General features: G+C 39.2%; 1 protein-coding gene across 1 annotated transcript; it reads right to left on the reverse strand.

Moving 5' to 3' along the window:
* Positions 1–13,248: 13,248 nt before the first annotated feature.
* On the reverse strand, positions 13,249–14,265 carry LOC149450201 (G protein-coupled receptor 20-like). Its single transcript, XM_089692228.1, has one exon. It carries the CDS (start codon positions 14,263–14,265, stop codon positions 13,249–13,251), a length of 1,017 nt encoding a protein of 338 aa, XP_089548354.1.
* Between the last annotated feature and the right edge of the window lie 2,534 nt (positions 14,266–16,799).

A 16,799-nucleotide genomic window follows, 5' to 3' on the forward strand; every position in this document is an offset into this window, starting at 1 on the left:
TGCGCTTCCTGAATGGCCCGGTCGTCTTCTGGGACCTGTCACGTGTCCCACAAAACTTCTGGAAGGGAAGGTAGGAGGACAACTTCCGCTTCCGGGTACCTGTTCCCCCCCCGCTCCCCAAAGGTGTTAATCCTTAATGGGGAGCGGGGGACCAATCTTTACATCGGAACTTACCCTTTTGGGTGGAACTCTGCTTTAAGTGAAATAGCTTTTGCCTTTGTAAATATCAGTGCTTTAAATAAATAATCGTTCCAGGCAGGGGCGGACTGACAACTCATGGGGCCCCCGGGCAATAGGGGATCAAGGGGTCCCTGTGTCCTTACCGAAACTCAAAAAAGCCTATGAAAAAGGTACCAGGGGCATCTCAGGGGACCCCCTACTGACCCCAGGCCCTCGGGCAGTGCTCAAGTTTCCAAATGGTCAGTCCGCCCCTGGTTCCAGGCCAAGTGGAAATTTATTTTATTTTTTTTCCTGTTGCACTGGCATATGTCCCTCAGGGCACAGCCCACCCCTATGCTACTTTTTGACCACCCTTTGCCTATTAGCCCAGAAAATTTACATTTTTATTTAAAAGATTAAGCTTCCATGATTTCAACTGGAATTTGAATTTAGCATTGGAACTTCTTTGAAGTCCACCAAACCGAACCCAGGGAAATCTGGCTCACTAGCGATTATAGCGCATCCCAAAACGCCTCCTCTTTCTAACCCCCAACTCCCTAACCCTCCTCCCCCTCACATCCCTCCTCTGTCTCCTGCTGCCTCATAACATTCCAAATGCTAGTGGAATGGATGGTCACATGCATGGAGTTCTGTGAAAAGTAATAGTGGCTGGCATACGGCTTTCTGGGAAAAACAGTGGCAGATGAGTACTGTACACTGTGGTGTAGCACAGGCCACACAAAAGAGTAAACAGGATGGTTTGCAAAGCTGACAGGAATGGGGGTGATTTTGGAGAATATTTTTCTTCCACTTCCACTGCAGCACTGCAGAGGTCTGTGAACTGGATCTGGGAATAGTAACCAAATAAATCCACTAATTCCTGATAGCTCGTTGGTGGGGATATGGTGGGAGCTAAAGACATGTCGTAGAAAAGGAGCACATGAGCAGTGCTAGTGTCAAGTGGCTGTTCTGAACCCTTGAGGATGAGAAGTATGTAGAAAAGGAGATAAAGAAAACAAAAAAGGTGTTTTCTAAATCTCAGCAGAGGTATGAAGAGATAGAGGACAAGGAGAAAAGGGGTACCTGAGCAGAACTACAAAGGCAAGTTGCTGCTCTGTGCCCTTGTGGAAGAGTAGGAAAGATAGGAGAAAGGGGAAGCATGAGCAGAAAAATAAATATGTGATTGCTATGTGCCTTGAGGAGAGGAGGAGCATAAAAAAGTTGCATGAGCTGCACAGTAAAAAAGTGGAAGCCATTGGCCCTTGAAAAGGAGGAGGAGAAAAACAGTGCATAAGGAGCACAACAAAAAATGGCTGCTCCATGAGGAGGAAAAGGAAATAAAGAAAACAAAAAGGAATGTTTTTTGAAACCTTAATAGAGCTATGGCAGTATATGAAGAGCTTGAGGAAAAGGAGGAAAAGGAAACATTAGTAACCCTTCAAAAAATGTCTGCTACTGTATGTATCTTTGAGGAGGAAGAGGATAGAAAAGGACACAATAGCTATATCAAAAATAGCTGCTATGTGTCACAGAGGAGGTGGAGAAAAAAAAAAGGGTGAAAGTGGCTGCAGTGTGCCCCTGGAGGATTAAAAGTGTATGCCTTTTGCCGCCAATTGTCTCATATGGGGTTGTGGTTTTGAGCTGTTGTTGTGCATTCTCTTTTATTAAACTTTTAAGAAAATGCAATTCTGTGCTGTGAAAAAAAATAACCTAAAAACTTTTATATTAAGCTGTTTGTGCTGGCCAATGTGTATGACGTTGAGAGCTTTAGATTTATTTGTTTTTCCTTAAACTTTTAGATCTGTTACTTCCACTATATAATTCTGGCCCATTACCACTGAATAAAAAAATCTGGTGTCACAGCAAAAACTATGTAGCCTTTTTTCATGTTGTGCTCTGGGTGATTAATCAGCTTGGGGGCTGCAGCTGTATTTAAGCTGAGCAATAATGAAACATAATGGTCCATGACACCATGTTCAGCTTAAAAGCAACTCCAAAGCACTGGTGTTTTTCCCAAGTGGCCCTTGAAATTTGTATTAAAGGATGAACCCTCACCTTGCAGAACAGGATTTTTTAAACTTTTGTTTCATTGGTATTTGTCCCCCATGGCAGTGCCTTGATCCTTTTTGATGTTCCTTGCGTGTTAGCTTGAAAAAGTACAGAAATGTTTTTCAAGATTCACTCCTATGGTATTCAGATTTAGCTTAGCAGTTTTCAATCTTCAGGATAGGTTAATCATATACGTTGTGAGAGTCAATCAGTCCATCAGCTTTGAAATCTGTGAATATATAATTTATATAAGCCGGAGTTTCTACGTAATATGGGAATACATAACTCATGGTTTGTCTGTACTTGTATATGTTACATTACTTTGCCAAGAAAACTGAACTAGGAATAAATTTTAACTGTGGTACAGTATATATACCAACAATTTCACAGTTTTAATATGCATATGAAAAAATAATGGTACTTTGTTAATGCAACTGAACTATTTGGTGTTCCACTGACAAGTCCTAAAATGTAAAAATTAGATTGACTAAAGTTATTATGAAATAAATAAGTCAATTGAATATGTTTATAAATAAAATTGATTAAGAAAAATAAAAAAAAGTCTTAGCCCCTAACTTTTCCAACCCTCCTTGTAGAAGGCTACATCTGCATTACTTAATATGGTACAACTCCACTTTTTTTACATACAGTAGTGCAAGTCTTCATTGCCCTGGACACACCTGCATGTTAGTGACCCATATACTTCTTTGAGGCCCATAGAAGTCTTTTAATGTGCAGACTTGAACAGGGCAGTGATGACTTGCTGTGCTGGATGTAAACAAACAGCAGAAATGCAGCCATTAAATGGAGGATTATGCATCTGTTGAGGAGGAGTGTGTTTTAGGTTAGTTTAAGAAGAAGAGGGTAAAAAGGATAAGTACACCATATATTATAGCTGTTGTAAGGGCTCAAGTTTTTTTTTACTTTCATGCATTCAATGCATAAAAGGTACAAAAACCTTCTGTGTGCAGCAGTGCCCCCATCCCCAGAAACACTTGCCTGAGTCCCATCGCGATCCAGTGATGTACACGACAGCCTTACCTGCCCCGGGTCTCTGCCACCTCATTGGCTGAGACAGGCATTGGCTCCCACTGATGTCAATCACAGCCACTCAGCAATGAGGAGATAGAGGGGGTGGGGCCAAGCCGTGGCTCCATGTGTGAATGGATACACAGAGCAGTGGATGCCCCCATAGCAAGCTGCATGCTATGGGGGCACACGACAGAAAGGAGGAGCGCCGGTGGGGGACCAGAGAAGAGGAGGATCAGGGCTGCTCTGTGCAAAACCACTACACACAGCAGGTAAGTATAGACATGTTTGCTATTTTACAAAAAAAATTAACCTTTAGTATCACTTTAAAACACACTTACCCTTTATGAAGCTTGTAGAGGTATTAAACCCAAAAACAAAAGTTTATTTCCCAGTAGATTCCTAATGTTCCCAAGTGTTTCATAGTGTTCCTTGTTCTTCCAGAAAATTCCAAGTGACCCCTTATGTCCCTGACGTTCCAAGAAGACTCCTAATTTTCCTTACTTTCTGAGAGATTCATAGTTACACCAAGATTCCAGTATTCCTGTGCCAAAACTTCCTTGTTCCTAGTGACTGCCTCTTGCAGTGCCTCCCAGTATAACCTCTGTATCTCAAGTATTCCCAATGTCTTTCAGCTTGTGCCCAGTAACTTTATGTGTGTTCATGCCTGTATCCTCCAACTTGTATCCATGTACTTGTTGTGTCTTCAATCCAGTGTCCTTGTGCCTCTGTTTCCCTTGTGTGCCTTCATCAGCTTTCAGTCCTCCCGTGCATCTGTGATCCCCTGTGAGTTTCAGCCTACCTTTCATTAACATAGGGTTGCCACCTCATCACTTTACACCTAAAACACATATCAATTACATAGGTTCTGAGGCTAATTTAATGCAGATAAAGCATCAAGTGAGTTTAATTGTCAACTTAATCAGCCACAGAATCTGTATAACTAATACTGTATGTGTTTGGTTTTAAAGGGATGAGGTGGCAACCCTATATTAGCATCAATTGCATGCCGCTTTGATGTTTCCATGTGTTCCTAGTCTGTTTCATGTTCATTGTTCCCATGCACTTCTGACTGCTTCTAAGGATTCCTGTTTGTCTCCGGCATTGCTAACGACTCCTAGTCATCATGTGTGTCTTTGTGCACTTTGTTCATTTCAACTGCCTCTGTGTGTTTCTTTGCACTCCTTACAGTTTTGTATTTACATTAATTGAAATTAATTACAATACATATAATTTAAAACAATATTACCCTCATCAGCAAAATTAGTGAATAGACACAATGAATTAAATATGTATTTTATTTCAATTTGTTTAAATTTGGAATGTGCTGGGACCCACTAAGTTTCAATGTGGACCGTTTTTACATGATCACTTATGTCTATTTCCATTTCTGGAGGATAGGTTTAATACTGGCCCTTTAATTTGATTGTACAAATGTGAGCCATCATTGGGTGATTAACATCTATGTCCAGAGCATGGGTTTAGCATTGGGTCTAATGCTACTCATTTTGGCACCACACTATTAGCTGTGTGCCCTATTTAAAGATGGGGAATATCACAGGGCTCCTTACCCTGAATAAGTCACATGACCTGTGATGAAACATGTTGGGTGGAGCCTAGTGATGTCACTTCTGGTCATAACTTAACCGTCACGAGTGATGTGAGGAACCATTTTGATTGATGGCTGTGATATGCTTTTGATTTACTACTTTTGTGAATGCATTTTTTTATTTGAATATAGTGTTCATATTTCATGGGGTTGCGCTATGATCTATTCCCTTTATTTTTGATCATATACACCTTATTTCCACTGGATATCCAAGGGCATGTTCCCTTAAAGGGCCAGAACTAATTAAGTAGCCCCTAAAGGATCGGCAGTGGATAAGCAGAATCTGGTTTCATCCCTAAGCGTGTATGACCTATTTGTTAGGTCAGGGAAGAAGGTGAGTGCAAGGTGATGGGAAACACCACAATATAGTCGGCACAGTGGAGTAATGCATATATGTTCACTATAATTCAGAGTTACGTATAATTTTTTTAATGTGAGTGGATACTGTAACAAGTTTAATTCTTGGTTATATAAAACGGTGTTGCACTATGGTATGCTTTATTTTGCACAGATCTGTAGTTTAAAGAAGCATAACGTGGAAGGAGCACGTCACGGATCAGAAATTTGGAGACACATTTTCCTTATAAAGTGAGTTTTTGGCCTATTATAATCTATAGGTCAATGGTCAAGGAGAGAAGGGAGTGGGGTCACAAGTCAAGCACGGTGTTGATTATTGCTGGATGATAACACAACATATACTGGATTGGACGTTTATTATTGAAGAAAATGTTTTTCTTGGGCTGTGACTTTGTGTTTCTAAAGCTTATTGTTCAATTTATTATGAGAGCGCACCACATTTTTTTCATTTACGAATACATAATACTTTCCCTTTAAAATGATTGCTGTGCATATAGATATATAAACAGCTGTTATTTTGTTTCAGTTTTTTCCATAAAAGTCAGGTTTTTTCTGACCACCTCCTAACACACACCACTTATTGGTTCTTTAGAATGATGGGTCCTTTTACTGGTAAGATGGGATGCTTGAGTAGTGAAGAGGACAGGTTCAAGGTCAACTTTTACTGGGAAGATTTGTATCTAACATAAATTACCTCTGGATAAACTGATCATTATTAAATACATTTTACAGGCAACTGTTCTTGGTTCAAGTTCCCAGGTATGTGACTATTTATTTCAGTGAAAACCTGCATAAGGCATGCAGCAATTATATCAAACAAGAAAATGGCAAAAAATGTACAAGAAGAGGAGAAAATAGATAAAGAAGGATCTAAGCATTTGGTGAAGGATCATCAAACAATCAGGTCATTAAATTATGCTCCCTTTTCCCTATGACTTGCTTGTGAAAAGTAGATGGAATAGCTATTTTTTTAAAAATCTAGAAAAATGCTATTTAAATTAACTTGAAATAGTTGCCCTACTGACCAAGCAGATCCATTGTTTTATTTTCCCCAGGGACTAAAACGAAAATATTGGACACTAAGATTACCAACTAACATTTCCTATTTCCTTTCCTTCAGTGTTTAATCAATGGCCCCCTCAGGTAATCTACCCATTATTAACGACTACTGAGGCAGGATTAGGTAGCACTGGATTATCTGTGAGGATCTCTGATTAATGCATGCATTGTAGGCTAGCATACACAGAAAAAAGACTCCATAATTTAGGTTAATTCATTCAGTAGGAAGCATTGCTTATGCCAAGTCTTTGGAATAACTTTTCATTATGTGATTAAACACACAGTGACACATGTTTAATTACCTTCTTACAAAATCATTGATTGTTTTGTATTGTTTTCAGCTCTACTGCTTGTGAAACATAACACATTCTTTCATGACTGGTCAGTGGAGCGATGATTAGGAATTGGTACATTTAGGTTAAAAACAAACTTACCCTTGTAAAAACTTTAGTTCAGTGTAGTTTTAAAAGAAATATAAACTAAAAAAAAGTTTTTTTCTAATATATAACATTTACAAAGGCTTCCATGATTGGCCTTTAAGTTTAAGTAGTTTAAGTAAAATGTAAGTAAAATTTCAAGAAGTGTAATTGTATATAAGTTAACCTCCAGTATAACAAAAATGTGCTTACCAATATAATTATATGCCTCTAACTGGACATACATGTGTTAAAATGTATGTGTGTGTATGTATATATATATATATATATATATATATATATATATATATATATTACACTCTATATCTTGATCCAACAGGTGACCGCTGTTCTGTTTTTGCTGGTGGGTGATAAGCTGATAAGCAAATAGTCTAGTTTAAACCACAACACATATATGTATATCCAAGAGCATGGCCAATTTTAATCCTAAAAAAAATACGGAGATAAATTAAGAATCCTAAGAATTAAAAATTGTGAGCAAGCTTACTTACTGTTTGCAATTAGTTTTACAATGCTGCAGACAGTCTCAAAGATCTGTAAAACACACACAACCGTCTTAGGTTGAATAATGAATGGGTTCACAACACAAACATGTTAATAGTGGTTGCCAAAAAGTGGTTACTTGTTGCAAACTCGCTACTTATAACTCATTGTAGATTTTTCCCTATACTGTATATGTTTTGCACAGTGCATTATAATGATAAATGCTACTTATTTTAGATTAAAAAGGCTGCCAATCTTGGTAAATGGATATTTAATTATATTTATCCCACAATATGAGGACATAACTAGGTGTACTGACAATAACAGTTTAAATGTCTCTTGAGCTAAAAATACAAGCACATTCCTTTCATTCTACATTAGAGTACAGAGCTAAGACAGCTCACAATGACCATGTAACGTGCTTGGTAACCTGTGTTCAGTATCCACTTAATATAAGTTGCTAATGGACTTTTCTCATCAGATCAAAGGTGCTTTTGAGTCCTGTAGAGTACCCATAGAGCTCTAACAGCCAATGACAGATATAAGAAGACAAATCAAAACCACTGTGCACAAGGACACATACAGTAAACGGATAACACTTATTTCTACTTTTAAGACTTTGTAGCACAAATAAATACTACAGGTTTTTTTTTTTAGGCCATATTAAAAGTTAAGTCAATAAAAAAACATATGCAATAACAATAGAATATAGTCAGTGAGCGCTTTAAGATCTAGCAGCTATAGCACAAAAAGGTAACCAAGTAAAAACCTCATAAAACTAATAATTCATAAACTGCAGCGCTTAAAAATTATGTCAAATGAATAAATAGTAAAATCGTGACAGTTTGTGGTAAAGTGCTTGATACAGGAGTTGATGGTGACTTTAAAATTTAGTGGCGTGCCAATAACGTATAGTAAAAATATGCACTCACCAGATGCGTATCTTTAAATACGCATGTAAAATTATATAACCAGAGGTCCCCCTCTCAGGATGGAATGGATGGGTTTTGCTGTTTAATACTCCCTCTGGGTGGTATACAGCTACACAGATGTCTCCCTTGGTGGGTGCAAATTGGATCCTGCCAGAGGCCTCCTTAATGGGTGGATGGACGCTTGTCAGCCAGTAATGGAACAGCTCTCTGCTCTGGAATGGTGCCACATATGACTCTGCTACTGTATCATCCGGGGTGGGCTCTACGAATGAATGTTAGCTCGCCAAAGAGCCAACCAAAAAATAGCCCATAGTGTAGTAATTTTAAAAGGTAATTTATTAAATATTCCACATGGTGTAAAAGTAAACAAACTAATGAACAATAAATGGTAAACACTGACCATTCCCAAGTATTTGATGGCCGCCGGTACCTAGCACTAGCACTGGCAGCGTGACGTCACGGCGTAATGGCTCCTTTAATGCGTTTCGTGCAAAAGTACCTCTTTAGAAAGGGTAGCCATCACTCCAGTGCCGTGCGTCAGATCTATAAATAGTTCCAGTAATAATTGGCAAGCTGCGCATGCGCGCCATCTTGCCGCATTCCGCGCATGCGCACTACGCGCGCGCCGGCACGTTGTAGGCAGCGCGTGCGCAGTGCGTCCATGCCATGTTCTTGAAGAGCGGAAACGGCCGAGCGCGCATGTGCAAATGCCATTTTGCCATGGCCCATCCTGAAATTACATAAACTCATGTCATACAAGTGTTTTGAAAATATCAGCAAAAAAGCTTTCTTTTACTGTAAAAGAAAATATGAAGAAATACCATTAACTTATGCCTTACTTAGAAATCAGTATATTTGAAAAAAATGCAACAGGATGGTCAGCTTCTGGCTTCTGAGTTCTGACTTATCACAAGATGTTTATTCTCTGACTAAAAGATGGTCAGTTTTGCTTCCACCAGGTATTGCTGGAGGAGGCCCTTGCTAATATTGCAAATTAATATTGTTTTACAATACAGGATAAACAATTCATGCCCTTTAAAAAAAACATAGCTTTTATTGTTTTTATCATATACATAATTATAGTACAGAGATGTAATGCAGAATTGCCAAAAATATGAAGCAGCAAGTACTATGCATCCGAACATCATAAAAAGGAAAACCGCTGAATGAGGTCACAATGGGAGCCTACCTCTTCATGTAGAGTGATACAAGAATATATATTTCAACCTGTGCAGAAACAGTATTGCAGTTCAAGAGGTATAGTTTGTATATCTCTAAGCAGTAACATACATTGTTGTTTAATATTATAACTAGGCTTGCTATAAAGATATATAAGAAAAAAAGAACAGACAGAAATAAACGAATGTGGAACTTAACTTGCCAATGGTACATCCAGTTAGCACTTTGAAATTTATCTGATGTAAGTATAGGTTTTCATTCTCATAATGTATTACTTCAAAATGTTTTCCATATGTCCCATGTCTTATGAAACTGCACTCATCTTCCCATCTAGTATGCTACTGTATATGTTTTTCATATATTAGTATTTGTTCTATGTTTTGCTTATTCTCGGAGATGTTGGAGATTAGGTCACATATTCATTTATATGTAACAATATTCTAACTGTAAGGTCTCATGCACATTAGAAAAGCTAAAAACTGATCCACCTCCCCATGTGAATGAGTACCCCTACTCATTTACCAAAAAAGTGTAAAAAGTAAATAAAAACAGAACACAAGTCTTTGACAAGGTGGGGACAACATGGAAACAAGGTGCTTTGGTGGATCCCCCTTGCCCCAAAGCACTCTCCATGTTGAGGGCATGTGTCCTGGTATGATTCAGGAGGGGGCGCATTTGCTTGTCCTCACCCTTTCCTGACCTGTCAAGCTGCATGCTCAGATAATGGTCTGGTATTGATTTTGGGGGGGACCCCACGCCGTGTTTTTAAAAAAAAATTGTCGTGGGGTTCTCCTTTAAATCTGTACCAGACCCAAAGGGCTTGGTATAGATTTTTTCACATTCACAATTTTTTTTTTTATTGCCAGCAATGGCTTTTTTTTTTTTTTTTTTACATTTCGCTGTTAGTGGGGAACCCCTCTGACAGCTGGTGGCTTATTCGGTTTTAAGGACGTAGCAGCTGGCTTCCCAGCCCTCTCCTTAACAACCAGTGAAGAAAAAAACTTTGCTAAATGCTGGGCACCGGCATTTAGCAGCGTTTAGGAGCATTTAGTAGGGTTTAGGAGCTGTCAGCATTTTTTCTGCTAAAACACTGCTGCTCCTGGATGCAATGGCCCTGGGTTTTTTTCCTGCTGATAAACGTTACTGCTACACATACATTAGGATAACATGAAGAGCCATTTGGAAGCAGTGGAAAAAAAAAAACCCTGACGCCCCTAAAAGTGACTGCAAAAACACCCTGTGTGCATGAGGTCTAAAGAGCACTTGCATGATTACGGGTCTAAGTATCAGGTGGGATCTATTAGTTTATACTAAGGATTGCCAAGGCAGGGTTAGAGCTAGTGATACTTGTCAAGTCAGAGACTAAACAAAACTCCATAAAATATGAAGCAGGGTCCCCTGTTGGGAGCAACTACGGCAGCATAAACTATTGCCTGTAGTGGAAATTTTTGCTTAGTCCAATATCATAGAAGGTGTATTTTCTGGAACAGTTTCCAGTAAGTGGGTATAGAAAATAATCGCCCCCTTTAAAATAATTACATTTTGCTGCTTTGCAGCCTGAAATGAAGACACAGTTTTTGTTTTATCCTGCTTTGTTTACTCATTGCAATGTATAACATCCAAATTAAATATATAACACCAACATGTCAGAAAAAAATATTTAACAAAATCAAAAACAGAATCACTGAGTTGGAAAAAGGATCATGGCCTTTTGTAAGTATTTTGTTGAAACACCTTTTGCTTCAATGGGGTTTAAATCTGGGCTCTGACTTGGCAATCCAAGGACATTCATCTTTTTTCTCCTTCAACCACTGTGTGGTCATTTTTGTTGTGTGCTTTGGGCCATTGTCATGTTGGAAGGTCAACTTTCTGGCAGAGGGTAGCAGATTTTCCTCAAGAATTTGACAGTATTTTGCCCCATTAATTTTTTATTCCAAATTGACAAGTGCTCCAGTCCAGGCTGTACAGGAACACCCCCATAACAGGATATTACCACCTCCATGCTTTACTACAGCTGGTTAAAACAAAAATTGTGTCTGTCTTCATTTCAGGCTGTAAAGCAGAAAAATGTGAATATTTTAAAGGAAGAGGGGGTGATTTTTTTTCTATACCCACTGTACAGTAGTTAACACTTTTGGTGTAGGTACAGTTATATTTTATAGTCTGTAACCCCTGGGTGTCAGTAAAGGTAGTCTCTAGTTCATGTTCAGATTTAACTAATGGAGAGTTTTTGCTACAAGCATCTTTGGATTGTAGGAGGCTATATCATAGGATAATACCTCTAAATGTCTCTTTATCTGATAGCCAGAAGGTGCAGGCTTTTTCAGGCAGAGAACATTTTGGTACAGGGTTACTTTTTAAATATGACATGATCTGGGCATAGGTATTGTAACCCGGAGGTGAAATTGAAAAGATATCTCATAATTCAAAAGGGGAGGGGTAAGTCATTCATTAGAATGACAAAGCAAAGGAATCGTCCAAGTGCCATTGTTTTGAAAGATAGTCCTGGGGTAGGAAGCTGATATAGCTCATGTTTTTGGGAGGTAGACCCAGTGGTGTATTTAGGCTTTGAGCTGCCCTAGGCAACACAAACAAATCTGATCTTTTTCTGTTGAGTGCTGGCAGCACCAGACATTATAGACACCTGTAGAGTAAAGGAACCATGCATGTGTTGTCCTCTTCAATCATTTGGAGGTTGGGTTTTAGACATATAATGTGGTGTCTGAAAGGAATTGAATCTCGTTCCCTTCTTGCACTGACTTCCGTCAGCCTCCTGGCATTGACCAACAATTACCCTCAGATCTGGAGTTCACTTGAGACACAAAGGAAATGACCGACAAACACAAGGTAGTATCTCAGAATGAACTGAATTTATTCTTCCGTGTTTAAACTTATATATGAAACTTAAAACAAAGCATAGAAATATAAGAACCAATCAACTGACAGGTATGCATTTAACCAATTAGAATATTGCATACGTCAGTCATGCCCAATCAGTTGGCATATATGTTAATTATTAGTATATACGTCAAGCCTTGAACTTTTGGACACCTCAGAAAGCAGACAGTTCCTTTTTACCGTTGGCTTAGAATTATTAATACTCTTTCAACAGGATGTAGCTCACCGCAGACTTTCAGTCTTAGGCTAGCTAAGGAAAAAGGGGAAGTTGCACCTGGACAAAAAAGAGGAACTTCCTAACTCCTGACAAATTACCGTTTAAGACAAGAAAGTCAATTCTTTTAAAATACTGACTTAAAATGGATACTGATTCTTAAGATGGAAGGACTTTGGCTCAGAGAGACAAGATGGTGGGATATCAAACTTAGGGGCTAATCCCTTCAAACCCCCTCTTAGGTCACACACGTGACCTTACACCTTAGTCACAGGTTGGTACCTGGGGCCCTTAGTAGGTAATCAGGGTTCCCCATATACCAAACCAGGTTTCAAATAAACTGACCAGTGGATTTTCCACTCCTGAGCTTTCAGCTAATTCTTCAAACAATATTTGGAGGTTGTGAAGGGCTCTAATAATACTTCCATCAGAAACAGTGTTATGGGGAATAAGAGTACAACCGCAGGAGTTAAACATTTTACATACTTTCCCTTTATCAGCTAATAACATATCAAAACAGTATGGTTCTACCAAACTTTTGTTAACCATAGCCAATGTAGTTAACCCAATTTACATTCCCGCTAAACTGTACCCATATAATACAGACAAATTCTGTAACAACATTACTATGTTCAAATCAGGCAAAATTTCCTGATACTGGTTTAGAGACTTAAAAGTAAATTATATAATCTGGTAACAGGGAATTTTCTTAACCAAATCAGTACATTCCTTCTCAGTGATATTATCTTTGTACACTCTAATTAGACAGAACATATTAGTTTCTTTTTCCTGAAAAAAAAAGGGAACCAGTCTCAATGCCCAATCTATCTTTTGATTGCATCATTACTCCTGTATATTCCTAGCCCCCAGGGCGAGCTGCCTACGGCAGGGGCAGGGACTGTTAAAAGGAACTGGTGACGGTTGTTCTCTGAAAATACTATTCCTAGCGGATTGGAAATGGCTAGTAACAAAACAATAGACAATGGGATCCATACAACTATTAAAACTACTCAAAGTTACTGTGACATGGTACACAATGAGGATGACATCCCGAGACACCTCACTGCGGACACAGAAAACCACTTGACTAACATGAATGGGGGTGAAACAGACTGTGAAGATGACCAGCACCATTATGAGGAGCTGTACCGCCTTCACCCGTCTCTCTCGGCTTTGGTTCATTTGTATTGACTTGGACAAAGTCCACATGATCCGCAGGGTGTAGAAAACAACAATCACCAAGGGAACAAAATACTCAAAACCTGTCAGCATAAGTAGCTGGAAAAAACAACGTTTGTGGTTAATCGTTGTGGTCAGTATGATGAAAGTTACAATTACAGCAAATATCCAAATCAAAACACAGATGCATTTGGCATAACTGGGATTTCTCCATCTGCGTGAGGCTCTGGCTTGCACAATGGCCAGGTAGCGATCAACACAGATGCAGGTCAGGAAAAGAATACTACAGTACATGTTCACAGAATACGTAAAACTGTGAACATAATAGCAGATATAACAGGTCTCTACATTACGGTAATACATAACAATTCGTGCTGGTAGAGAGAGACCCACTAAAAGGTCTGTCACTACCAAGTTAATGGTGTAAATAACAGAGGGTGTCCTTACTTTGGTCTGAAAACAGAACACATAAAGGGCCAAACTGTTCAGTATTATGCCCATCAAAAAAATAAAAGAGTTGATAATTAGCAACGCCACCCAAAGGCCATAGAACCTTTGATGCAAGGTTTCACCTGGGTTGGCTTGTTGAGGGATTTGGAATTGTTTGTCATTTGCTATAGATTCATTCAGTTCAAGTTCTTTGGATGGGTTGAAGTTTCCAGGGCTGACAAAGCACTCCATGTGGTTCAGATCAATCTCTCAGGACTTCTCTGGCTGCTTCTTCTGTATCTGTGTCTTTGCCTTTGTCTTGCTTCTTAGGGGCTTGGTTCACCCTTTTTACACATCTGGCATGGATCCAGGCCTTGGAAACCTCAGTCAGAACAGCGGTCCTAGTGACAGCGATCACGGAAACGAGTTGGTTCCTGTGAAAAAAAAGAGAAAAGTGCCAGCAACATTTCTTTCAACCTTGTCCAAACTTTCAATAAACTTTCTCACATATTCTTCCTGAATCAATCCTAAATCCCCTCTTTCTACCATGAGTGGCTGTCTGGCCCAGGGAGTGGGAAAGAACCTATCCATTAAAACCTAAAAAAAGGGGGGGTAACCTGTCTTCTTAGAAGGAATCATCCTTATCTCTATACCTGAACTCTGAGGGACATTTCCACCTAGCGGCTAAACATATCCACAATTACCCAAAAATATTCCTGTCCTTTTCCTACTTCTGGCATGTGTGTAAAATCTACCTGTGAGCGGATAAAAAATGTTAATGTCTTGTCTTGTGAGGATTGTTCCTAATGTATGTAATGCATCTAGACACATATGATTTTACCATAAAGGGGGGGCCAGGGATGAAAAAAAATCCAGCAGTTCACATGTAACCTGCCATCCACTGTGACCTATCCCATAATACTGTGAGCTGTGACCTACCCCATGATACTGTAAGATGAACAGAGGTGCACTAGCTTCTAGAATACATGGTCTCCCCTCTTGTGACACAAAGTCCAGTTAGTGGAACTTTGGTCACACTAACTACATTCCCCTTAATATCTTTAGAAGTAGCAAATGTACTGCAATATTTGATCTAACAGTGACATTTAAAATTGGAGCAGGATCTAAAGTGGGAGGAATATATTTTATTCTCAACTTGGGGTTTAACAACAGTATAACCTCATATTCACTAAGTGGTGGTGTGTAAGGTGGTCTCATGTCCAAGAGTAAATGACATAGCCATTTGAATCACCATCACAAATAATAGCAAACTTCTGAGACACACAGGCATGCCTTGAACCTGTACCAGAACCATCTTTGAGAAAAAACAAAACAAAAGGGCGGAGTGTACCTCCATGCTCCCCAAGCCAGGATTCCTGACATAGTTTTACAATTTTCCCTAGCATACAGATAAAACATTTGATCATATGCGGGCAGACCAAGACCAGGGGCTATTACCATAGCATGTTTCAAATACACAAAAACATTACACATTTCAATTAACCATTTCTCAAGATCTGACATTTCTGAACCTGTGGTTTGTCTCAAAATACTGTCAAAGTAGGAACAGTCAGGTATCCATTGGCGGCAGCAACCAATCATGCCAAGAAAGGTAAGCATGTCTTTCTTGGTCAATGGGCGGGGCAGACCCATAAGAGCCGCAGCTCTCTTTGTGACTGAATTTCCTATCACCTTTTGTGAGGACAAAACCAAGGTATTCAACAGTTTCTTAACACCATTATAACTTTGCTTAGACACTTTATGATCACATATAAGATACACACTCCACCTGGCTGGCTGTCCGCACTGAAACCAACTAAACCATGGCTAGGAGTTCATAGCTTGGGGCCTGGGGGACTACAGTATAATCCTGGAGAAATTCACTCCAGATAAAACTTTTACTTCTAAAGTTAAAGGCAAAAATTAGCCATGTCTCCTTAACAACAGGAATTTGCTAAAAAAAAACAATTTGTCAAATCAATCACTTGTAAAAAAACAACTCGGCATCAGGTGGGATGGAGGAAATGAGTATTGGTACGTCAGGTACTATTGGGACAATGAGAATTACAAGAACATTTATAGCACTCAGGTCCTGCACAAATCTGTAAGAACCGTCTGGCTTCTCAACTAGATTTATTGGGCTGTTGTATGGTGAAATCATCTTTCCAAGGATTCTTGCCTTGAAACAAATGCTCCACCACGGACACTATTCTTACCTCCTGTATTTTAAACAAAAGGGCCTTATCTATGAAACACAGTGTGGCCTTGTATTGGAATGCAGGAAATGAATCCCACATCCAAGGAACTTTCTGCTCAAACTTTATATTGTTCCAGCAGAGAGTGAGGGGTCATATTTCAATAAACACTGTCATAACAGGGACAGTTGGTATCCCGGCAGATTAAGCTACAATACCTCCTTTCCCAGAGTTTTAGATTAATACTAAGCTTTCCCAAGAGAACAAATCAACTGGACAATTGGGTATGATTTTGAATAAATGCTCTAGCAGCAAAACAAAAAAACTGAAAAAGGTGGTGCTTTAAAAATGTCGGTGGGTTTCCCACCTGTTCTTATAGAGAGTTTTCCACTTTTTCAGCGAATCCTCTCCACATACTGTTTCAGGTGGTGAACTCGGGATGTCTGTTACATCCAGACTATCACTCTCCCTTAATACCAGGGAACCTGAACCAGAGGATTCTTCAAAAAATAAATCCTCCTCAGTAATTGGAGTGAGAACAATTCTCCCTGCGGCTTCATGTGTGGCAGAAGTTTGAACTACACTCTGAGA

The sequence above is a fragment of the Staurois parvus genome, unplaced genomic scaffold, assembly GCF_062004578.1.
Source record: "Staurois parvus isolate SC_StPar_1 unplaced genomic scaffold, SC_StPar_1.0 ptg000580l, whole genome shotgun sequence".
In the NCBI taxonomy this organism is placed as follows: domain Eukaryota; kingdom Metazoa; phylum Chordata; class Amphibia; order Anura; family Ranidae; genus Staurois; species Staurois parvus.